The 25,877-nt window shown below is 36.5% G+C and overlaps 1 protein-coding gene across 2 annotated transcripts in view; it reads right to left on the bottom strand.

Moving 5' to 3' along the window:
* LOC128080349 (bifunctional heparan sulfate N-deacetylase/N-sulfotransferase 3) overlaps positions 1–25,877 on the bottom strand; it is a 71,805-nt gene that overhangs the window by 15,244 nt on the left and 30,684 nt on the right. For both annotated transcript variants that reach the window (XM_052682444.1, XM_052682445.1), the window contains exons 4-9: positions 23,494–23,648; positions 18,791–18,976; positions 15,231–15,359; positions 4,349–4,531; positions 2,215–2,311; positions 1,270–1,393 (exon numbers count right to left, since the gene is read on the bottom strand). In XM_052682444.1, coding sequence (XP_052538404.1) covers positions 1,270–1,393; positions 2,215–2,311; positions 4,349–4,531; positions 15,231–15,359; positions 18,791–18,976; positions 23,494–23,648 — 874 coding nt within the window. The remainder of the gene's footprint in view (positions 1–1,269; positions 1,394–2,214; positions 2,312–4,348; positions 4,532–15,230; positions 15,360–18,790; positions 18,977–23,493; positions 23,649–25,877) is intronic.

Here is a 25,877-nt window from a genome sequence, read left to right as displayed (position 1 = left end):
GTGGGGCACGTAGCACAGATATACATTAGCCAAATGAATGCTTTCCAGTGAGGCCTGATAAAATTACATAGTTGGTCTATTAAGTTGACCACTGAAGTCTTACGCAGTCTTGCTGTGATAAGATGAAGGTAATCTGGCAGACACATTGTATCTGCACATTAGGGAAGTGCTTAAAACAGGAGGAAGGAGAGAAGCAGCAAAGAGGTCTTCCTGCCCAATGAAAAAGATGATTTTGCAGAAGAAGTGTCTCACTCAACTTAGCCTGTCTCCATCAGCACTATTCACTATGCCCTGTTTGCTTGCCTGACTTCAAAAAGCTTAATAGCAAAGATTCGGCTCTCTAATTTCCAGTCTTACAACATTTTGTGGAAGAAACCGCTGCTTCAATTATAACTCAGCAAAAACTAAGTGACTTAAAAAGAAACTGGATCTAACATATCTGTACTAAGACCATACAACAGTGCTCGCTCTGTTAATTTTATGGATGAATACAAATTCAAAGGCAATAAAACTGTTTTCCCTTAGACTGGAAAAAAAAAAAGAAACAAAAGAAAAAAGACAAAATATAAATAGTATCTTATTGGTGCTCCCCTGCCACTGTAGGATGTTACTGCTATTCATCTGGTATAGTTCTGTACTGCAGCACAAAAAATCAAGAATGACCTTTTGGGAGTAGATACCTCTGGTGATTTCCTGGTAGCCAAAGTGAACATGACAGCAGTGAAACATGCTCTTTTTCTTAGCATCATTTATGTACCCTACTGAGCCGTTAACATTCTCCCAATTACTAGATCCTAGATCCTTGAACAACATTCTGAGAGTCTTTTCTTCTCCCACTATTACCTGATTGCTATTTCTAAATTGCAATTAAAGAAAAAAAATGCCTCTCTCTAACATGAACATATTTTTCCTCCATATATTCAACCAATAAACATCACTGTCTCAATAAGAAATAAGGTCTATGTCATAGAAATAATTACAATTCAGCTGTATAAACTCACAGAATTAAGAAATACATATTTTGTTAGTCTTTTTGCATATATTAATATCTGGATATTAACAAGAAAGCCTCAATAAAATTACTGCATTTATGATATGCACCATGGTTATTATTCATTTGCATTCACTTAACATTCTAGAAAGACACTAAAAGTTATTTTTTTTCTATCTCACTCTTTATATAAACAGTTAACATTACCAACAGCAATGTCATTTTTATATTGTTTACAATATATAAACTTTTATATTTATACTAATAACCCATCTTACCAATCAATCCCCCTGTGGTAGTTATTTCTATTAAAGAACTGTACCTCCTCAAAGGTTTTTGGGCTGGGGGAGTTACTAATGATTGAAGGATGCATAATCAGGAACAAATACAAGGCGGTGGTACCTACAAATAGGACAAAAGTCTAAGATTAAAATAAATACACACACATTTTATGGGTCACCCTCTCAAGTGGACTGAACTACCTTTATTCTTTTTTACTTTAGTGAAGGAATGCTCATTTATGCCACTTACGACATCTTCAATGCTTTTAAATCAAAGGCATTAAAGGAACTTTGCCAATACGGAGTAGAGTGGCAAGGCTCAAATCTGTTATTCACGGTGCCAAAAATTGCTTTTCAAAATTGGTTATTGCTACAAAAATAATTCAAAAGTCTTGCCTCAGTAGCTAACGGGAACTGGTGAAGATGAGAAGAAGCAGATGCGCAATTTTTTAATTACAAAGAAGAAAATTAACCCTGAAGTTAATTTATAAACTCTCACAACCTTACAATTCGAACTGTCCATTAGGAACTCCTTGACGTAAAGCAAATTCCATGACACAGAAAGTTTCTCTAAGCATGGCAAAAGCAGCACAGACAAAATCCTGCAGTTAAGAATCTTCATCACTTGAAATATTGACGTCTTTCCCTCCCTCAGCTCTGACAAGATCTGACAAAGTCAAGTTTGTTGATTTATCATTGTGACTCATTTGATATAAAGCTTACAGAAATCTGACAGACACTAGAACACTGCACACATTTTAAAAATGTATATGAACTTTTATTGTAACTTACACTATTAAAATACATTCAGATGTCTGAAAATAAAAAATGCTATTAGATGATTACAGTCTCTACAGAGCACTCTGAGTAAAACCTGATTAATTACTACAATTGCTTGCATTTACAAATACCCTGCCTTGTCAAAATAGGAAAGACTCTTACCAGTTTTCTGAGGTCCTACAACCAAGAATTTTGGTAATCGATCACAGGTTTTCTCTTTAGACCAGATATCTCTGTGCCGTTTGTCATCACAGGGATTCTGAAGTAGAGAAGAAAAAAAAAGAATTTTACTAGCAATCATACCCAGTAAGATTCTTAATTTCTGTTTATGTTGATTATCAATCTGCAAATGTTCTTACCAGAAAAATATTAGTTTTCCTTATGAGTGAAAAAATGTTACATTTAGAAGAATTATTTCAATAATTCAGAAATATGTTTGCAGGTGTGACACACAAAAAACTTCTTTATCTTTCTCCCTCCCCTCCCCCCGTGGAAACAGACCCTTTCAGACAAGTATGTAGCAGGAATGTATTTTTCATTTTCTAACTCACTGAAATACATACAAATGACCCACCTACTCAACAGACCTTGGGACAAGATTTCTCCAGAGAAATGCCAATAAATTCAGGAGAATTATGCCAAAGACAAATTTCATCCAGTGTACTCAAGATATGGGAATAGTTCAAAATTCATCAGTCAATGACATACAAATTAAGAAAGGTAAAAATGCTAATGAATTCTCTAACTTCTTTTCTTTTTACATTACTATAACAGATATCAGTCTATATAAGCTGCAAACTAAAATACAAAATTAATTCTAGTTTAAGGATTTCCATTCACATATACATCTTCTGAACCCCTAGTTCAAATCAGTACAAAATACTGAGTCTGAAGTGAGTCCTGATACAAATATTTATCATTTTCTACTTTAATACTGAATCAGCTTTGTATCTATTTTATGAATACTTCTTGAAAGCAATTTTTAACAGTGGTCTGCTGAGACGAAGAGGATTACCAATATTCTAGGAAAAAAAAAAAAGAAAAAAAAAAAGTAGCTATTCAAGTTTATGCAAATTGTAGACAAAAGACACCACTTTCAGTGTATGTTAGTCATTGTTGCTGACAAATTTCTGTGCTATGTTATTGTAATTATTCAAGTCCTTTGGCTACAGGCTAATTTCCATTTTCTAAATTCATGTTCTCTTAACAGTATGCAAAGTTCTTGGCATTTTTTCCACTAGTTCAATGCTTTATTCAGTAATAGCATGAATTTCAAGCTTCACATTTAAGACCAAATTTGCAGTCTCACATTCAGATTCTTACTAAGTTGGCAATTCAATATCCAATGCTAGAAAAAACTTAAATAAGCAAACTTAAATATATTTTAAAGTTTGATTTAGTAAAGCTTGCTCTCAAAATATTTTGAGTCACCTCAGAAAGAGTCACCACAGCATCCACATAGTGATATAGTTTTCTGTCATACTCAGACATCCCACAAATTGATTGAACTGTCACTGAGTGGGTGGAAGCAGAACAACATTCCCAGATCTCAGAGTAATTTCTCTTTAGAGACTGTGCTCTTATCACTGGGTCACTGGCTGAAGATATCATGTCAAATGCAATGTTAGTACAGGTTTCAGCTTTAGCACATTTCACCTCCTGATACATTCAATCTGATCACTCATGAGAGGTGGCCTAATGAAGGAGCACAATTGACAACATCAATATATTAAGTGTGTGTCAGGTTCTTGCTTAGGCACTTCTCAGCTTACTGTGAATAACTTTCTACTGCACTTATGCTTGATGAGTCAATTTTTGAATTAAGGTAGCCATGGTCTTAGGGCTCTGTTCTTTTTGGATACTCTCTTCTCTTCACACATTTGGAATAAAGTTCATGTCTTTAATGGACAATGGATAAAATATACAGAGATATCTCTTTCAAATGCTTCATTTCTGCTAGTTACAAAAGAAGAAATAACATCAACCACCTTTCCTGCATTTCCCACAATTGTACACACAAATAAAGTCACAAATAAAATGAACGAAAGATAATTTTTTCTATATCTATTAGCACATATTACTTTCTATGTAGCACATAGCCTTTCTATGGAGACCAAAACAACTGGGAAAACAGCGTGGATTGAAAACCACTCCGAATTCAAAAATATGACTGCTTTTGTTTACAAGAAACTGAAACAAATAAATTTAGAAAACAAAAACAGACAAAAACATCAAGACCACTTTTTTTTTTTTTTTTTTTTTTTTTTTTTATCCTTTGATCAGCAAGTCTGCCTACCTGCCAGAGTGGGTCCTTTTGCTCAGGGAATAGCTCGAAGTACTTGCGAGCCAGCTGAACTGGAGGAAGAGTTTGCAGTTTCAGGTTTGTCCAGGTATGAACAAAGTTGGCCAGATTCACAAATGTATACAGCCCCAAGCGGTCATTTCCATAGTTAGACAAGTGTGTCATGAAGATGCTAATCTTTGAAAAACAGTAAGAAAGTCTACATTGAGTCATTGTGTCACTAGATGGCGGTGTAATCACAGATAACATAAATCTACTTTGCATTTTGCTCTTATTTAGAACTCCAAGTCTTTGATCACATCCATACAGATCTTACTATCTTTGCTCTTCATTGCATTACATCCTCTTTCTCAAGACAGCTCAACGGAATCAATGAAGAAAACCACAGAAGAGGCACCATGAGCTGTGTGAAGTAGGAAATGCCATCTAACCCTGGGATTGTATAATATTTACATAATCTTTAAGCAAATTCACTTAATGGCGAACACAGCAAAAGTATTACCTCTAGGTTTACTTCATCTAAAATATATATACTTTAATATTAGAAAAGCAAATTCTGTTTTAGTGGAAGAATTACAGCAATTTAAATCTTGCTGCTCCAGCTGTAGGTTTAACAGGATGTGTAACCCATCACTTCTATATAGCTATTCCTCAAACTCTGGGCAGATAGTCAAATCATGTGCAGAAACAGAAAAAGAAGTTTGAAGCATGACCGAGTACTTCCAAAGTGCATTAAATGTTCCCCCATCCAAACAAAAAAGCACCAAGCATCCTTCACTTCTCTGTCAATTGTAAGGCTGCTTGTATTTTGCTCTTCTAACACCGCACTGTGAAATTGTGACTCGGATAAATCCTCCAACGCTACAACATCAGCTCCAAATGCACACTTGCACTCATCACGGAACCAACATCTGCCATCAGGGTTTCTTTCCAGGAGAGAAACATAAATTGAATGCACATAAACTGTACCGCTGAGCAGAGCAGCAGTACAGACTGTCAAATAGTCTCCCAGAGGCTGAGGAAGGACTGCGGACTGAAACCTCTGCTATGAAAAATGATCTGTCCTCAAAATCATTTTTTTTGCTGAGGAAACATGCTGTTCTTACACACAGTGTAATCTCTGATCTTTTGCTTCTCTAGGAGGTTTCTTTCTCCCTCCCCAATCTTTTTTTTTTTTAAATAGGAAAGCTATCTCATGACATATTCTCCAAACTCAGTTCCATTAAAAAATAGAAACTTGACTCTTATTATAAATAAAACTGCCAATGTCTTTAAAGGGTAATTTCTAATTCAAGTGAAACTTGAAGTAACCACTTAAAGATGGAAAAAGCTCATTGCAACCTGAATTCTGAAGTCATTTAAAAAACTGAAATAAATATTTTGTAAAGGAATTCCAGCCTTCAATTTAAACAGGAAAAAGAAGGAAATGAAGAATTTGAATCCACAGTGTGTTCTTCTGCTTTGGATTATTTTAATAATATTTTAATAACTGGCTTCCTGCAATAGAAAACTTTCAAAGCTTTAGAACTAATTTTCTTGAACACCTCACTGTAATGCAAAGTATTACTTGCAGTTAATTATACTGTGGAAGAAATGTTCAATCAATAGTGTCAATTTGGTGACACCTCTTTGGATAACAAAGTAAACAGACTATTTCCTGTATTTTGTCTGACTTAAGTAAAATTAGGAGACATATATCAATTAACCATTAGAACACAATCTTTCATTTCAGACAGCAACAAGTGTGGGTTTTTTTGTGGTGTTTATTTTTGTATTCTTTTTTTCTCCCCTAAATACTCTCTTTTAGCAACAAATAATAAGCATTTTGCCAAATCTACAACCTTTTTAAGATTCCTTTTTTATTTCAGTTCCTAAAGCAGGAACAGATCAGCCAGTGGATTGTCATTCTCAACAAGGATACGATCAGAGTGGTTCTGTAACAAAGGTTAACTTGCTTTCTTGACAAACTCTTTCTTTTCCACACAAGCTGACCTCTGACATTTATCAAGTTAGTTTACCTCCTGGCAACTCCTTACATGACAAACACTTCCACGCTGCATTGAAAGAAAAAGCAAAAGAACTTGAAAAAATTCCTAGTGCGGGGAAAATATGTATTGTTTTTTTCCCTGAATGGAATTAATTGTAATTTGAAGTATATTAGAAAGGAGGCTAAAAAATTGTTTGGATGCATCATAATAAGTCATTTCCACCACACAAAACTGTTTCAAGGAAATGTAGAAATATCAGAGATCTCAGTTCCCATTATGCAGTTATTTTTTATATCAAACAATTTATGGATAATAATTTCTAACAAAAGGACAGAAGATCAAATGCTGTCTTAAAGCACTCATAACTACATCTTGCAAAGCAGTCCATATTTAGTGTTACCAAATACATAACCTAATTTTTTACATGATAGGAAAGGTCTCCTTTACTTCCACGTAGCATCAAAAATAATACTGGTAGCTGATTACCTTCTAAGAATATGGGAACAAATTTTCTTTCCTCCTGTTGATACTGTGCAAGCAAACTCCCAGCACAATCACTACCACTGTGCAGAATTGGAAACAATAATCCTGTGCTTCATAGAACAACAAAAGACTGCTGACTACTGAGCGTATGTGGCAAGGTCCTGGTTGCAGGGGCCTGCAGAGGTGACCTTAGTGGGCAGAGTCCAGCTGCTGCCCAGAGCCAGCTCTGGCAATGTTTCTCTGTAAATAGAACACTTCATATATCATGGACTCCTACGGGAGGTGGCTTACAGTCTGCGATGCCAACTTACCAGGCACTGCTGCTGTCCTTGGGGCACTCCTAGTGGCCTGACAGCAGCTATATGGCCACGGCATCAGAGAGATGGACAAGCTTATCCATGCTTCCCCAGCTACAGAAGAAAATGATAGCCAAGTACCATTTGAATGGTTTGCACCTTGGTGTGGGTCCCATTGCAGGGAATGCTAAGTTGCTAGCTATTTCCTTGCTTTCCCACAAATTTGAGGAAAACTCAATTTACCAATTTGTAGAGCAACACAGATGATGGAAACTCATGTAATTGCCTTTCCATTTACAGGGTGCAGTTTTACACCCAGACAAAACAGAAATACCATTTTTTGCCTTCTGTGTTGAGTTACTATGCTTTGTTCCATGCTATCATATATCATATTCCAACTTTCATTCGAGCAAATTCCACATAGTGAGGATGATCACTTTTCCATGACAGCTAATAATCAATACACTACATTACTAAGGACTTACTCTCTTAAAACTACACACTGGGAGATATAAAAGGAATCCTTTGGAGGCACCTCAGAAGGCTAGACTAGTAAAAACCACTATTTGTTCAACAATCTTGCACCCCTCGGCAATGCCATATTATATAAATAGAGCTTCATATATTTCTTTATTCCTTCTTCAAAAGAAAAGCAGCTGTGAATAGATTTATATTTACTCTAACAAGCATTTTAGCCTGTCTTTCAGTTAGAAAGACCCCATTTGATTTTATTATTTTTATTCCCCTTTTAAAGTAATTTCTTTCCGGGCATCTCAGCATTTTCTTTATCTGAGTGCAAGAAGGATCACCCTTTTTAGCTGTTCCTCATAAACAAACTATCACCTTGGTTGCACTTGAATGCACTCTCCATGGGATTTAATGTCTTCCATGAGGAGACTGAAATGAAATGCAGGAAATATTCAAAATCATGCTTTGGGACTAAACCAGGCCTCTGGGCAACAGCTCCTGTTTTGTTCCCACCCATCTTCAGATCAGAGCAGCAGAGGCGCTCTCCTGCACTCTGCATTCTCACAGAGCCTTGCAGGCAGCTGAATCCTCAGTTCCTTTCAGCTGCTTCTCAGCACTTCTGTATTCCTTCCTCAGAAGGAAAGGGCAGACCGCTATTTCTGTTCTGCTTTCCTCCTCATTATTACCGCTGATGATATTTGGGATTCTGACCAGTGCTGCAGAGAAATAAGGACAATCGTTCAGGAGGAACAGCCTTTATCTTTCTGAACACCCATTTTGTGCTGCATATTTCCTTACTACAACATTTCCCAATTAGAGGCAATAGCTTCTAGGTCAACAAATTGCAGAGGAGACTGGGATTGAGTTGCTGCTATTAAATCACATATATCAAGAACAGAGAAAGCAATAAATGCTTGACAAACAATTTACACCAAACAATATATATATATATATATATATATGCAAAGAGTTACCCAGCTTCTAGCAACAGATGTTAGAATCCTAGAATCTTTTGAGTTCAAAGGGACCCTTAAAGGCCTTTTGATGAAGTTAAGCACGCCACTTTGAAATGAAGTAAAAATAACAATTGACAATTAATTGGGTGGTAATATAATAAATATAGGTAATAAAAAAAAAAAACACTCTGCTAGGCAAAGAACGGATAAAGTACCAATTTAGTATATCGTTGCCATTTTAGCTCTGTACAAATATTTACAGGCCACAAGAGTATGTCTAACTCTCAGAACACCTACATTCCAATTAATTTGGTAGTGTGTACACTGCAGTTCTGATACCATCTCCATATTACTCAGAAGAACTTTATTTCAGGTATTCAGAGACTCAGGAATATCAGGCTTTGCTCCATTAGACTCACAAAGTGATACAATAAGAAATTAGATCACAGTCTATGCTTGAACATATATTATTAATTGGTTGAAATATAGTCTCTTAAGATATGTATGCTACCAGAAAAGCTGTGTTCAATTCCACAACATAAGGATTCCAGCTTGCATATCACTATTTGCTCCTAGGCTATACTGCTAGTTTTGCAGCTGCCACAGATCTATCCACTTGCAAAGACAGCAAGTTAGCTAGTTGAGTTTGATTTACATAGCAGTATCTGCACTATAAATGTGATGGAGCTAGGGAAGATTTAGAAGATCAAACAAAATTACATATTTAGGGTACTGAATAGTCTGACAGTCAGAGCACTGGAATTTATTTTCAGCTTTTGCACACGGTTGGTTGTTGTTTTATTTGGCATTCTGCAAAAACAGTGACTATACTTGTGATGCAATTTCCTAGCTGGTAACAGAGTCTTATTTACAAGTCTGCCCAGGAGGCTCACTTCACTGACAGTTGTAAAACACTTCTATGTGGCTTTTCATTTGAAAATTTGAAGAATGGCAAAGCTTTTTCCTTGCCCACTGTTCTTCTACTGTTGGAACTATCTCTAGATAGCTTTCTGTTTCTTAGCCTTTCCCGGTGCCCATTCATTTGCTTTTATATTTTGTCTATATCATCCCCAAAACACCACTCAGGCTGCTATGGGCGGATTATGGAGAACACACAGGAGGGCAAGGAATACTTGTATTCTGCAGTCAACCAAAATGCCAAGCATAACCGACTTCCCTCCCCTCCCCAGTTGATGGCAACTCCCCAAGCTCTTCTTGGAGCTCTCAAGAGTTACTGACACAGGAACAGGAGAACAGAGAAGAGATGAAACTGTTGAATGGAAGCGGCCTCCTTTGCAGTCTTTACTGCCTCTAGATATGAAGATGTGGAAAGCTGGACAGACAGAAATGGAAGACTTAAGCCTGACTGCCTTTCCTTTTGTATTTTTATCTGTAGTTTTAAAGGATGGCTGCTGGTCTTGCTTAGGGTCACATTAAGATCCAGTAGGTTCTGCTGATGCTCATACAAACACTCTAATTTTCAGCTCTAAAGGAGATAACTTCTCCCTTGTTGCAAGTCAATTAGCTTAATAACAGTTCTACTCACTGTAACTTGGGAGAGTTAGAAATTAAAGGAAAATACTTAGAACTGAATGCATATGAAGATTACAATTATTTTAAGAACAATCAGGCATAGAACCTGAATCATGAATGGCCTTTCCTCTCAATCAATACTGCTGTAACTGTATGGAGATGGCACAGCTGGCTACATATTGGTTTCATTATTGGGATGTCAAACATTTGAAGACTTTCACCAAATTTCCCTCCAAGGGTATCTTCCTTTTTCTTCAGATCTGTAGACAGCCAGTACTTTGCAAGGAAGTGTATGTAAGTGCCGTGGAATTACTAAATTATGTGTTGTTTGTTTTTCTTTGAAGCAAAAAAGATATGGAAGATTTTTATGAAGTGTGCTTTGCCTTAAACATCCATCTGGTATGACTGCAGAGCTTCTGATTTTTATCTTCCACATTCAAATGAAAAATACCCTGGCATACCTGAGACTAGGTCATGAACATCTTCTACAGATTTAAAGCAGTACAGCTTAACTCTTATTGATTTTAATGGAAAACGAAAGGCATAAAATACTGCCTTGGACCATGTTCATAGAGGAAGTTAGTCTTACATTATGAAAAACTGGGCTTACCAGATTATTTGGATTCTAGAATCAAAACACATCTTCCATATAAGGATTTGAAAACTAAAGCAAATAGATTAACAAATTGATTCTAGCAATAAAATCTAATGAACTACTAGTAGAAAGCAGATGAGAAATACTGCATTTAATAGCGTCAGTCTGCTTCATAAATTTTCTTTTCATTATTGAAATTTTGCACTTAGAAAAACAATAAGCTAAAAAAAACCAAACCAAAACAAAAACAACAATAACAACAACAAAACAAACCTAACAAAAACAACAACCAAGCAATGAAACTAGTAAGCTTGCCCTGCATCTGGCCTGTCTTACGTTGAACAATGTCCACAGAAGCAGATGGCAGCAGATATGTATGAGGAAAGTACTGCACATTTGACAGCAGAGAGACATTTGAGATATAATCCTCTATGAAAGTCTTCCCTGTACTTAAGGACAACGCAAAGCACGAATATTTATATGGAATCCATGTCTTATCAACTATTGCAGTAACAAATATCCAACCAAATTCAACTCTGTAGTTCAAATTTTGGTTCTTAATGTGAAAAACATTCTTATGGAGCATTTAGGAGAACAAGAGCTGTTCAATTTGTTTCTCTGTAGCCTCCTGCAGCTGCTGCAGGTATAGGCGAGTGGTCCTTTACTTCTTTGAACATTCTGCGATTGCCAAGTGTTGATCTGACAGGAGGTGCTCTAATAGCTAATCTCTAATTGCTGATCCCATGGAAGTACGTGTACATGATTACAAAAAACGCTGGAATATGCAGTGCTGTCTGTAGCAGATTCCTGTCTGGTACATTTTAATTCTAAAGGACATCTAATGGAAATTGGTTTTATTAACTAAAACTTCACTGAATATTGCAGACAGAATCTGAAGTCACTGAAAATTCTAACAACTTTATCAAGCAAAATGTTTGCTGAATGTTTTAATGTCAGTAAAGATTCTTCATTTATTTAAATATGCTAATTTAAGTATTGCAAAAGTCAGTTGGGATTTATTTGGGAATGATTCTGGCACAGCTAATGCAAAATAAATAAATTAATGAAGAAATATTTTTTTTAAAAGGGGATGCCATATTTCACGTAACTAGCAGTAAGCTTTACTTACTCTGGGATATGCAGTTAAGCACAGCATAGCCAGAAGCCTGCTATTGTTTAAACATTTCAAAATGAAGCTAAATGCAAATATGCTTAATTCAGTCCTTTAAATTGATAGGACCATCTCTTCTCGTGACTTTCTTAATACAGTTTCAATACTACTTAGAAGCAGTTATACCTCTTTGCCAGCTGTCTCTAGTAACACCCAGGATCTTTACAGTAAGACTAAAGCACTGGGAAGCTGAAGAAAAACCAACCTTGTGTTGTTACGTGCATCCACTCCTCTAAAAGAGCAATCCAGGTTTTCCTTGTAGCTTTGTCACAGATCTCCCTGGATAAATTTGTGCAAGTCACACAATTCCCCTTTCAGGCAATTATCTAATTGATAACATAGGACAATTAATGCCTGTATACTAACAATACAGGGCTGCAGAAGGCTTTTTTTTCTTATGTGCATGTAAAAAATTTTGTGCAAGATCCTGATATTGTATGATCTTGTCTAAGGGCTGCTGTAGTCAACAAGATTTTTAACAGAAGAAATGAACATTAAATATTATTTAAGAAGTAGATAACATGGTTTAGTACTATTCAGGCTCTTTTTGTTTTTTAGCTTCATAGCACTTCAGCATTCTGAATGCTTTACGAACACAATGGGAACAGACACCGAGACCATTTTACAGCTACTACCAGATCACAATTTAACGAGCAGTGAGGGCTCATAAATACATACCAAATAAATACGGCTTGTAGACCACAAGATTAGCTACCAATTCTTATTGGATAAGATACCAATTCCTATTTTCCACATTACCAGCAGAAGTCATTTGCAGAGCAGCTTCTCCTCTGCAGTCTGATGCTTGTCTTACCTACAAGACCTCTGGCTATAGAATGCCGTGGGAAAATGACAACAATACTGGTTCTCGTGTCAAAAAGCTCATAGATTCACATATGGTTTGATGCTTTTTTTTTTTTTTTTTGCTTATTCTCCAGTTTGTCATCGATTCAAATGTACTATAAGGAAGCAGAGCCTGTCATGTGAATAGCTGCCATTACATGACCAGATTGCACAGAAAATGTGAGTAATATTCTTAGGGGTACTTATATCAATATAGAGTAGTATTCAATTCCTAAAGAAACATTCTAATAACCTACACTTCAGAAACAATATTTACTTTAGATAAGTAATCCAAAATAAACCAGGAAATGTAATGAAGGCCTTTGTTAAGATTTACATTTAATTTACACCCAGATTTGTCATTTTTTCAAATGAAATATTTATTTACTCTTGAGATGACACTGTAATGATTTCTGGTTAATGTTCCTTCTTAATAGGTTTTTCACCAGTGACAAAAAATGTTTAGAAAACATCTTCTAATAGAATTTTTGCATCCTCTGAAAGACTACATGTTTATGTTAATTTCTTCAGAGAGCAATCCTGACAATTTTAATGAAACTTATGAAATTCAATCTGCCACTTTATAATTTGACAAGTGTATAAAACCCTGACATGTGAGTAGGGGTACAAATACAAAATGGTACAAAGACAAGTCCCACAAATAAAACAAAAAACAACCAAAGATGCAAAACCTGATCTTCAAATTTCTTACCTGCCAGACTAATGCTTACAACTTTACAAACTGTTCATATGCATATATATAATGCATATATACATACATATAAACTCCATCACATCATCTTTTCAGAGGCATTCCTTTGAAAGATTACAACAATTCTTATTCAGCATATTTTGGTATGATATTCACTTACAGATGGATTTAGAACAAATAACTTCCCTTTAGTTAGCCTGCATTGTATTGGGGATGTCATATTTCTCACAACTATGTGATTGTACAGTCCACATAGCAATGCATAAATCAGAGATCATGAAGCACTATCTAAAAACACATTTCTGTACTCACATTAAGTATGTAAGGCAGGATGCTAAAATGTGATTGATTTATATCAATAACCATTAGCTGTTCTACTGTTTGCCTTTCCTCCACTCTCTGTTCTTTCAATTTGAAAGGGTTATGCTTCAAGCAACCACATTAAGTTTTGCTGTTTCACCGCTGTTGTAAAAAAGGTTTTGGTTAAGTTGTGGCTGTGTTTCCAACATGGAATACAGTTTGTTCTGATTCAAAGTGTTGCTACAATATGGTTTCGTCAAAGTCTCTTTGTTGAGTTAGAAACTCTTACTTAGGATGTACACATATTCCCAAGCATTGCTATGGTACCAATACCCTCCACTCTTAAGAATTTTCCAGGCCTCACCTCTCTCAATGTGCCTTGTCTGACATGATAAATATAAAATTTAGGACTGGGACATACTACCATCCTCTAGTAGGCAGATCATGTGTGCAGAGGAAGTGAAGCTTTTCTTCCCTATGTTTGCTACATGAACATGAAAAATAAAGGAGAACAAAACACAGCGACTACTTTCAGAGAATCAAAACAACAGCCTTGAGGTTTGAGGTTTGAAAAATAGACCTGTATATAAACAGCAGTTGGCAGAAGTTTCTCTTTTTTGTCTGTTTGTTTTTCCACCGGAGTTTCATTAAATCACAGAGAATTAAAAAAGGCACAAAAGTATCTCAGCTATTATTCCAAAGGATTTGAGTGGAAATATACTCTGTTCAGCTTTGAGTGTTCTGGAAAACCCAGTCCTAGGGATTAAATCTGGATAAAGCAGGTACAGTAAATTTTATTTATCTGATTCTGCAACAAAACAGCATCTGTCATCATTCCTTTTAAATTTCAGTTCAATTTAACTGAAAAGTTAGCATAAAACCTTGTCTAAGAGGTCAGGTTTAATGCAACTGGCCTAATCTGGTGCCATTTTGAAGTACTGTACTGCTCTATTCTGCCAATATTCAGTAGTTTCATAGCCTAGTTTGTTCTTTATTCTATTAAACAAAAATGAAATGTTAAGCAGACACATTAATTCAGTGGTTCGCTTATTTTGATCTTTTCCTTGAAGCTTTTGTAGAACAGCAACTAAACATTCTCATAATAGGTTCAAGTGCCAGCACTTGTTGCTTGCAACTTTCTCAAAAACCAATGGGTGTTCTCAACATTCTGTGAGTTCTGAAGAGCAGGATAATGGATTTCACCTGAGGCACTTGTCTCATAGTAATAACAGTTCTTAACACTTCATTTCTCTTAAAAATTAAATTTCATGCAGAAGTAAAACAGAACAAGTAATGTTTCTACAACTACATTACTAACAAAACAGTATTTAAAAATGTTAAGATAATTCTGTATGACTTACAGAACATATATAATATTATATTCTAAACTGATTAATTGAAAAGGCACAAGAGCAAACTCTGTGAAAAATCATTACTATATGGGTATCAGCTCCTATGAGCCTTGAAGCACTTATTCAATTCTCCTTTAACTAATTCTTTTTAAATAGTTTCAAAATGACATTGTACTCACTGGATTGAGAACCACCGTGAAGAACAACTCCCCACCTTGGATACTTTTGTCTAGTTCCTTTGGGCCTCCAGGATACTCTTTATAGAAAATAGTGTGGGTGAATAAGCCACAAGTTTGCCTAGGAAGCACCTGAATTTAATTTAAAAAAAAGCAACAAAAGATTCAAGAGAAATTCACAAACCAAAACAATTCATACAGTTCATGAGATAATAAAAGGCAGATAAGATTCCTCTGTGATAACTACTTTGTAGTTTTGGCATTGCAATGTTGCCAGAAGTCAACCATGATTTAGTTGAATCAATACACTGACAGATAAATAGAGTTTACAGAAAGAAACAGTGGTTTTATTATGATTTATAACATCCAAAAATTCATCATGTTTTCTCTGAAACTGGAAATTGATCTCAGTAGGTATGTCATAATTAAGCAGCTTCCTCATACTAACCGTCTCCATTATTCTCCAGTCTTAGTAACGTGTTTGAAGTCTGAACATCAAAAGATTTCTAAAATTCTAAAATAATTTGAAATGTAATCTGAAATAATTCAATCTATTTGTATTTATCAGTTCCATCTTTTATTTAAAAGATAGTTTTGCGATATGTTTAAACTACAATCTGAAATCATTTTTTTTGGCTTGGATACCACCAATAGTAATTCTATGCTGGTGTGATGAATCTTACTGATTATTATTTCTCTTTCTTTGTTTTATAGATTTTATTCACGTTATCAGAAATAGTTTGTTCTCACTCAGCTGTGCTGATTTTACAAGACCAGTTGCAACAAGAAGTAGCAGAAAACAAAAGCTTGTATTTTTAAAGACATGCAAAGAACAAATCTTTTGAACAAGCAAATCTAATAAGTGCACTTATAATTTCCAGTAGAATCTCAAAATATTTTCTCTCAACTTCAGAAAATAATTTGCTGGGGAATATTTCAATTACATCTATTTTTTATGGAAATTCAATCGCTGAAGATCGATGATCGTGTATAATTCTTAAACTGAGACTATCATCAAATCTTTTAGTCCAATTTATAACTTTCATTATATAATAGTTAAAACTTATAAAATGTGCAAATCTCTTACTTGACAGGTACTGTAGTTTTGTAGATACTCTTTCTTTTGCGTCTACATATCTCAGCATCTTTCTATATTATGCAGGATGCTGTGATCATAGTTTGTAGATACTATGTTGTCATAAAATGTATGGAATTTGTGTTCTTGCTCTAAAATTGCATATGCTTTTTAAAAAAACTTTGGATTTTACTGATGAAATATGAGAACAATTCTTCAAAGAGACAGTGAATGAAGATGTACTGGACAGGAAACGCTCTGGCAAGTTTTACACAACAACTATTACTGTATATATTCATCACTATAAGCCCACACATATAAACTATTAGCGCGTTTACCCTGGAGAACTGAAAGTTTGAGGCTCCTAAACAGGTGATTTTACACAATTGTTCCCAGCAAATTGTGTTTGGCCCCATTGTCCTTTTTCTTTGTGCTAAATGCATGTCTCTGTGTATCTTCAAATGCTATGCTTTAACAAAAATTTATGAAAGAGATTTCTGGAGATTCTCAGAGTCAGTCAGTTGTTCTCAAGCGCTCTGCGCCCTCTGAGCATAACAACAAACACTTTTTTTTTCCCCACACACCACTAATGCTTAAGGAGAATAAACTTTAGCTCAAATCTGTATGGTGTCAGTTTCTTCCTTGATATCTGCAGATCATTTCATCTTAATCCACCCCAAAATAGAGCAGAACATCAAAACTTCGACATATTATTATTCCACTTAGAAAAGTGGTATCCACGGTAACTGGAGGACAATATCAGAATTAAGTGAGAAGCTCAGCAACAGACCCTCCAAAACTGTGGCTGTATCCAGAGGTATAGCACGGTATACACACCAGTATCTTTCCTGTTCACCGATTTCCTCCATGCTCCTAAAGAAAGCTACTCAACCACATATCATCAAGTATTTCTGAATGTTGTTTTGAAACAGCCTGCAGATAATGATGTTATCTGAATCAGAAATAGCTTGATTCTCAGTGACCCAAAGGCATTAGGATAATGCTTTCCATTTTGGTATTCACAACACTTTAGGCAAATACTGCTGTCAGTAAACTACACTGTGAATTATGTAATACAGAAAACTTGTGTGATTTGATTTGTAGCTGCATCAATTGTGCGGTTTCATAGCCTGAGGGGGCAGCTTCCTTCCCTTCACCTTGTAGGTGTTTACCCCGCATTCAGGCTGACCGCCTGGGCCCAAAGCCTAGCTGGGGGTTAAGTAACAGTGCAAAGCACAATTCACATTTCTGTATGGTAAAAAGCAAACTAAAGTCAACTGTGCATAGTTCAAATGAAAGAAAAAGTATTATGAATAAAATCCAATTCTCAGATGTAATAAACTGGCAAAATTCTTCTGCAGTTAATGACAGTGTTTAAATTTATTACCTGCTAAAAATCTAACTCATTCTGATAAAACTTGCAAAGTTGACTATTTTCGTGAGACCTCTGAAACACTATTTAACAGAAGAAACAGAACAGTTAAGAGTTTGTTAACTGTTAACAGCAGGGTTCCTGGAGACCACCTTCTTTAGCAGTAACATCATCAGCAAAAGAGTGATTTTAATTAACAAGATACTGTCAAACATAACTTGCTATTTATGCAGAACATCAGGTGTTTCTTACAATGTGAACTTCCAGGGTATGTTTTTTCTACTTTGAAATAAAGAATGTGTAAAATGTAAGTGCAAGTGCAAGGTCTTGCACCTGAGTCAGGGCAATCCCAAGCACAAATATACATTTGGCAGAGGCTGTGTGGGAGCAGCCCTGAAGAGATGGATTTTTGGGTGCCCATTGATGAAAGACTCAATATGAGACAGCAGTGTGCCCCTGCAGCCTGGAAGGCCAACTGTATCCTGGATTGCATCAAGAGAAGCGTGACCAGCAGGTTGAGGGAGGTGATTTTGCCTGTGCTCTGCTATTGTGAGACCCCCACTTGGAGAACCTTGTCCAGATTTGGGGCCCTCAATGCAAGAGGGACATCAAGCCAATGGAGAGGGTCAGGAGAAGTGCCAGGAAGATGATCAGAGGGTTGGAGCACCTCCATTGTGGGGACAGGCTGAGGGAAACTGGGCTTGTTTAGCCTGGAGAATAGAAGGTACTGGAGGAACCTTACAGTGGCCTTCCAGTACCTGAATAGGAACATACAGGAAAGCTGATAAGGGACTTTTCATAAGGGCATGTAGCAACAAGATGAGGGGAAATGGCTTTAAACTGGAAAAGAGTAAATTTAGCCTAGATATCAGGAAGAAATTGTTTACTGTTGAGGGTGGTGAGATATTAGAACAGGTTGCCCAGAGAAGCTGTGGATGTCCCCTTCCTGAAGGCGTTCAAACCAGGCTACAAAGAGGTTTGAGGAACCCGGTTTAGTGGGAGGTATCCTTGCTTGTAGTAGGGGGGTTGGAACTAGATGATCTTAAGTGTCCCTTCCAACCCAAACCATTGTATGATTCTAGGACTGGTGGTAATATAATCAGAAATACAACTCACCATTATATTTTTGTGGATGAAACCTCGTCTATACCTCGCAGGCTTCAGATGTGGGTATTCTTCTGTGCTAGTAACTCTGATATTCCAGACCTTTTTCCAGGCATCATAAAGTTGAACATGCACTGGATATACTCCAGAATGGTGAGGAGCCACTGCATAGCCCATATCAGTTGGAATACCATGTTCCTAAAACACAACAGAACAACTGCTTTCAAAAAATTAAGAAACAGTATTTTGGCATCTGACTAATCCTTTGCGAGAGACTGAGAATAGGTCTGAAATATAAATGATGGTGACATTACAGTATGTTTTGGTATATAACAGTGGTGAAAAACAGCATGGTAAAGATGAAACAGAATTTTGAAACTTAAGATTAGAGTAAGTATTTTTACAAGTATGGATATAAACACATTTTATGCTGATTTCTTTAATCAGTGCATTAAACACTTCTGTACTCTTTCAAGTTCTACAAGGAATTCGCTCACAAATTAAGTATTGAGAGAGAAAATTACTGGCACATACACAACAAAATGGCATTTGGCACTTAAAATAAAGTGATTTCCACTATATGTCCCTACACAGTTACTTAGTTGAATTTCAAAAAGATCACCCTATTTCTCCTCTAGTCTGCTAGCAGCATAAAATCATATTCAAAAAACAACCATTTCAGTGTCATTTAAATACAGAAAAAAAAAAACTGTGATGTGTAAAACTGAAGATAATAAGCAGTGTTCTAGAATAACCCCCTCTGTAGTAAACCTGTCATTTCTGCAGACTTCTTTCATTTAACTGACCGTACTAGTATTACTTTCTTGTGAGATTCACTGTATTTTCTTTCCAGCTTCTGGTTTCCATAATACTCTAATGAATTTTGACACTTTTTCCATTTTCTTTCAAAAGAAGAGCACAAAAGCACATATTTCTGCTTATCCATACAATGTTGCTATGTTGCAATATTTTGAAAAACTGCCCTTGCAAACAAAATCTCTGCATAGTTTAAGAGGTTTTTTTTTTTTTTTAATATATTATTTGTACCATCATCTTCACCATATTTTCCAATTACTCTTCATGTGAAAAGATAAGAGATAGGTGATACTTGAGTTCCTTTCATTGAGTAAAACAATTACTAAGGAATACAAAAATTTTTTAAGTCTTTTCTCAAAGGAAAATGGGCTCATGACCCAAGAAAATTAATTTTTCTTCATCTTCTGTGGAGAACTACTGTGTGAAAGCTGATGTACCAGATGGACTGGAGAGCAAAGACAAGAAAAACAGGGTACACGTTTTAAAAAGTGTAATGCTGAAAAATATGGGAATTGTTCCGTTTTTTACATAAGGGATTTAACATGAAAGGAGATTAGTAGTCAGTTAAATGAAAGAAGCCTTTCTGACAAGAAAGAAAACCCTGAGCAGGAAGTGCGTTCTGTAGGAAGTGCTCATGATACACTATGAGGATGCTGAACAGACCCTCCACAATATGGAAATGAAAGAAATCCCGAAAGAGACATTTTTCTTCTGCCTACATTGAAAAGTTCCTGTGCTACCTGAAGTACTGAATCTCTGCAGCTTCATTTGTTTCCACTATCACATGTTCACAAATATTTGGTACATAAACCAAGTGATGTATAAATTACTCATTACACAGAAGACCACATTACAGCAATAGATGTAATATATTAAAAATGTTACAAGTTTCACTGCTATCAAAATAACAAGATACAAACAGATACTTTAAAATGCCCAATAATTTTACACCGAAGCTATGATATTTTTTAAATCACATATACTGGATCCTCTGTTTCCAGTCACATAGTAGAAATCAATAGCGCTGCATGTAAGTGTTGGACACTGAAATCCAGATACACCCCTTCCTTCCCAAATGCTCTAAGAGATTTTTCTCTTATTTATGTGTGCTTTGCTTTCCAGAACAGCGAGTCTCTTGAATTTTACTCAGGATATCCTTTTCCTTAGAAGTTCCTCAACCTAAATGGGTAAATCGTCCTTGAGTCACAAATACCATGAGGTGCATAGAGGGTGAAAAGCACGAGTTTTTGTACCCACAGGTGGGTGTATTTTCATGCACAAATGAAAATGCACCTACGCATTCTTAATGTTTATTATTTGTGCTAATTTTAAATAGTCAAGATTCAATATTATATGTATCTAAGTAAGACATGATAGCTTTACTAACAGCTCAAAACAAAGCTAATTCACAAAGAACAGCATTTTTTTCTGTTCCAGAAGATCATGAGAAATAAGAAGAAAAATGTTAAATATTCATGGGAAGAAAGCTATTATTTTCTCACAGTATAATGGTGCGTTTAACAGACAGATCTAGTTTAATCTCATTGGACAACCCTAATATTTTAATATTTAAAATACAGTTGTAATTATAATTTCCCTGTGGCCATTTATGGCACAGTAGGAACACAAAATGGGACATAAGATTTTATCACCCTGAGGTTGGCGTAACTTTTGGAATTCTGGTGTCAGTGGTTTAGGGGTTGGTTTGGCCCAGTTCTGTGAGCAGCGGGGCGGAGGGATTTCGCAAAATTTGCGCCTCCGGAAAAAACGGAACAGGGGACCCCAAAATAATTAAAAAAAGCGGCAATGATCTGAGGAGAAACAAACTAATTTACTAAATACATTATTGGAATGCAAGATAGCACATTATATTACAATACAATTAGAACTGAAGCCAATAAATCAAATGTAATGAGAGAGAGAATGTCCGAAAGGTGGATAGGCCTCACCATAAAGCTGAGGTGAGATGCGCAGTCCAGCTGAGCAGCAGGGAGACAGGAGGAGAGCCGATGAAGAAGAGCGGATGAGAAAGAGCGCATCAGGTGACCTTGCCAGGAGTTCTATCTCCTCTCCGTGACCACAAAGTCCCCTGGGGAATGTAGTTCTTCTCTTCTGGGCAAGTACCCAGGACTTGAGTATTAACAGTTAAACTCCCAGTGCCCCACATGATGTTACGATGTGGAATATCGAAAACCAAAAATTACAAAACCATGACATCTGGTAAGGTCTCAGTGCTCCTCAGTAAGACCAAGGCACCACTTCAGTGATCATACCACATCCACTGTGCATGTAATCTGTGGCTCTGCAGCAGGAGTGTAGTATGAATAATGTACCACGTCAAGAAAGAATAAGATCTGGCCTTGGTTTTTAGTGTTTAACACAACCTGTTACACAGCTTTACACTATTTAATTTCATCACAGGTATTTCAATTTCTCTTCCTTTTATCTTAATCTTTTCTACTTCACTTAAGCATGCATAAACATCAGAAAGAACAATCTTTACAGAACATGTAAGAAATTGTATCCTCTAATGTCTCATTTAATCTTCCTCATTTAGTTCTAAATAAATGTCTGGATTTTAAGATTTCTTTTTCAAGTTTTACATTGTGCAGAAATAAATATGTAGCCAATATCTTTTATTCTAATTATGAAACCTATCCTATTTGATGTACTAGTATCTCACTGATTTCAGTCATTAATTCCCAAGTTAAGTATTTCACACACACTATGCACATTTATTTTGATAAGGCATCAGCATTTTCAGCCTCTTTCAAATAAGGAAAATACTGATCTTTGTTATTAATACTTAATGCAAATGAAACAAGTAGCAGGCTACTATACAAACTTTCAGACATGGAAAAAGTTTAATATAAAGTATATCTAAGTATTAAGAAAGTAGAGAATTAAGAAAGTAGAGAAGAAAATAGGAATTGATGAAGTGTTTTCTAGTAAAACACTTTAATAGTTACATCATGTAGGCTAAGCCCAGGAGATATCTTAAGTCCTTTTCCAGCACACAGGAACTACAGGAACTAATTTAATTTCGAGTGCACCTTTCAAAAGTACACAGAATCAAAAGAAAACAAAAAAGAAAAGAAGTTAAAGAAAAAACACAGTGTTTAAATTTTCATAGTCCTATCTTTCATCGAAAAGCTTCCTTAAAGTAAAACCAAGCTGCCTTGTAGTGGATATACTCGAAATTGCAGTAGGATTGATAAAGTTTTTGGTAGGAAGAAAGCGCACACATTTCTTACAGCAAAATTTTTAAACACAAGTTTTAATTGCTTGATATATCTACGCCTTTCACTTTCACTCACTGTTTTGAGCGGGGAGAAGTAAAATTAGGCTACTGCAAGAACAGAAATGTTTCAACAAACAAGTTGTGTTTTTGGAGGTATTTGGACATAACACTTCTTTATTCATGTCTTTGCATCCAGCCAGTCCAACAGCCTCCCACTGCTATTAGCCCTCAAACCCTATAATCTATGCTAAACACACACCTAAATAGTAAAATTTCCATTGAAGTTTTCCAGTCTAGGAGACCACTGAAAACAGCTGAAAAGCATTTATGGCAGCAGATCTCAAGCACAGGCATTATGCCATGCTCTGCTTTTGTCTTCCAGCCATCTGTTAGTTGTTTACACAGCACCGTTGCTAAAACACACTAGAATGTTTCCAAATTTTACATATTCTGTCCTGCTTCTCTTAAATTGCATCAGTCAGGGCATGGTGGGAGTGGTCGATAATCTGTGCACTCAGGTACTTAGAACATGGACAGAGCAAGTTCATAGATGTGCTAAGAGTTCTCCAGCTCCTGCCAGCACTGATTATCCTAAAAAAACAGAAATAGTGGCTTCTGAATACCTAAATTCAATATAAAAAGCAAAAATATTACTCACTAGGGCAAATTTTTTGTTGAGGATCATCTGCTCCACCAGTGATGATTCATTGTGGAAGAGATGAGGCTGCATGTGACTCCACATATGGGGAAACCACCAAAACTCATCCACAGACCTCAACAGCAGGTCATCACCTTCATCTTCCTCCTCAGTGCCTGAGGAAAAAAAAAAATTAAAAAAAAATCATTGAAGTACACGTTATGATCTTACAAGTGTATGAAGACGTAAGATGGAAATTAGCAGAACAAAATTTGACTTTCCAAAGTACTAAGGATTTTAAATGTTTCCAAGTACACATTCCTCTCCCTGAAGTAACCATAGCCAGGTAAAAGATGGGTGATGTAATCTTTTCACAGCATTTTGAATGTATAGTACTGTACTCCTATTCATGTGCTCTACCAATAACATTAGAAGCTAAGGGACAGAAGTCAAGAAACTGCATACAAGATAGTTTAGGATAAATGAAAAAACTGCAGCTCTTTATTGGTATTTATTCTCCAATCAAACTCCTTTTCCCTTTGTTACCTATGGTATGTTTACAGCAGCCTTTTGAAAACATTTTGCATAACACAATTGTTTTATCCTCCTTCTAATTCTTGCCATTCCAGTTACAACCTGTTCAGAAGTTCCCAGAAACCTGCATGTTCAAAGGTACCCAAAAGGTGCCTGGAGCTCACCGAGTTATTTCTAGGTCCTTGGATCTGCCTTTTCAGGTGCTCTCCTCATCTGTTCCTAATGATGCGGTGCCCTGCAACAGACCCTGCAGCAATTTCTAATCGCTATGCTGATTAATAGGAATTGTCTGGGCAGCAGCATGTAGCTGTATTGCTCTCCAAGACCTCTCATGCTACAACTACATCAGTAAATAAGATGGTGACAGACCTGACCCTGAGCCAGCTGGCCAATTTGATGCTCATAAATTCCAGTCAGCAAGAGAAGCAGCTGCATCCCAGCAACGTGCTGGGAACAGGTCCTCCCCCTACTCCCTCCTAGAGTGCACACAGGAGTGTGGGGCTGGCCCAGACCAAGAGCACTTCAGAGATTGTTCCCCCAACTCAACAGCAATGACCATTGCCTTCAGCAACATGCCTGCTTCTCAGCTCTAAATAATTTCCTAGCAGAGTGTCTCTGACAGCACTTCAGGGATGAGAAATACCAGCCTACTGATCTGACAGATCAGGACAGATGCACCCCAATCCCTGAGCCCAGATACTTAGTCTAGCCCCAGTGCACTTTTATTGATAGGCCAGTCCTGTCAAAGACTGCAGTATTTAAATAATTCCTTAATGGGTTGCCTTATAAAGACTGTATGAGCCGAACTTTGAAAAACTACAACTTAACAATCTTCACTGTGTGTCTGTCTGCTTCTACGCCATTCATTTCTACTCCTTACAAAAAAAATCAACACAGTTTACAAATCCTTCTTCTCTTAGTATTTTGTAATACTCTTTTATTTTCCATTCTTTCAGCCTCTGTTTTCTCCATCAGTAAGGCCTTACTCTCACTAGCCCTATCAGCTTTCTCCTTTTTCCTCCAATGAACCTTGTCAGACATGCCTTCGCTGTTGCCAGTGTTTAGTTCCTCAGAAGGAACTAAAATAATGAAGGAAAAACAGAGGCAGACGTATATAATGATGTATCAATACCTGTAGGATCATTAGATTTTTTGACTCCATATGAGTCTACCTGGCCCTATGTCATGTTCACCTGCTACCAAGAAAAGAAACAGGAGTGGTTAAAGGCTGCAAAATAGCCATTTCAGGGGAAAAAAAGATAAAATAATAATGTTTCTTTGAGAAAAGAAGAAAGCCTCAGCAAGAGACGGGCTGCAACAAAGACAGGCTCAACTCATTGAGCTTACAGCTGGTAACTGGGTCAGTTTGTACTACAAACTTGCAATATCTTTGCCAGATCTCGGTCAACCAAAATAACAAAACCCACATGCAGTATCTGAGCTGTCAACTGAAACAAAACAAATAGTCTTGAAAGTACCGTTGCCTGCTGAGACACTGGCAGGTGATAGGCTTAGCAGCCAGGATGTTTCTGCCAGGCCATTCTAGACATGAGAAAGGAAGAGGAAAGGCTGGGAATGGATGGAGAAAGTAATGCATTTAACGTGCGGAAGTTAAGGTACTGTTAGTCTCTTTGAATTGTGCAGGTTACACCTGGAAGGCAGAGGTCACTGCAAGTCTAGCTGATCTCTGCTGAGCCCAAAAGAAATCTGTGGAGGGACAGTGCTTCTGTTCAGCTTTGAGCTCTAAGTAACAGACTTGCTCTTAGCACGGCAAGTAATTGTGACCAAGGTACACAGCTAAGCACAAGAAGAGTTATGCACTTCCATCTTCTATTCAACACGCACAGCAATCAAGCCCACTCAAGTTCTTT

The sequence above is a fragment of the Tympanuchus pallidicinctus genome, unplaced genomic scaffold, assembly GCF_026119805.1.
Source record: "Tympanuchus pallidicinctus isolate F22 unplaced genomic scaffold, pur_lepc_1.0 scaffold2, whole genome shotgun sequence".
NCBI classification, from domain to species: domain Eukaryota; kingdom Metazoa; phylum Chordata; class Aves; order Galliformes; family Phasianidae; genus Tympanuchus; species Tympanuchus pallidicinctus.
The sequence above is the reverse complement of the archived record's forward strand: the minus strand, read 5'-3'. Positions and strand labels throughout refer to the sequence as shown.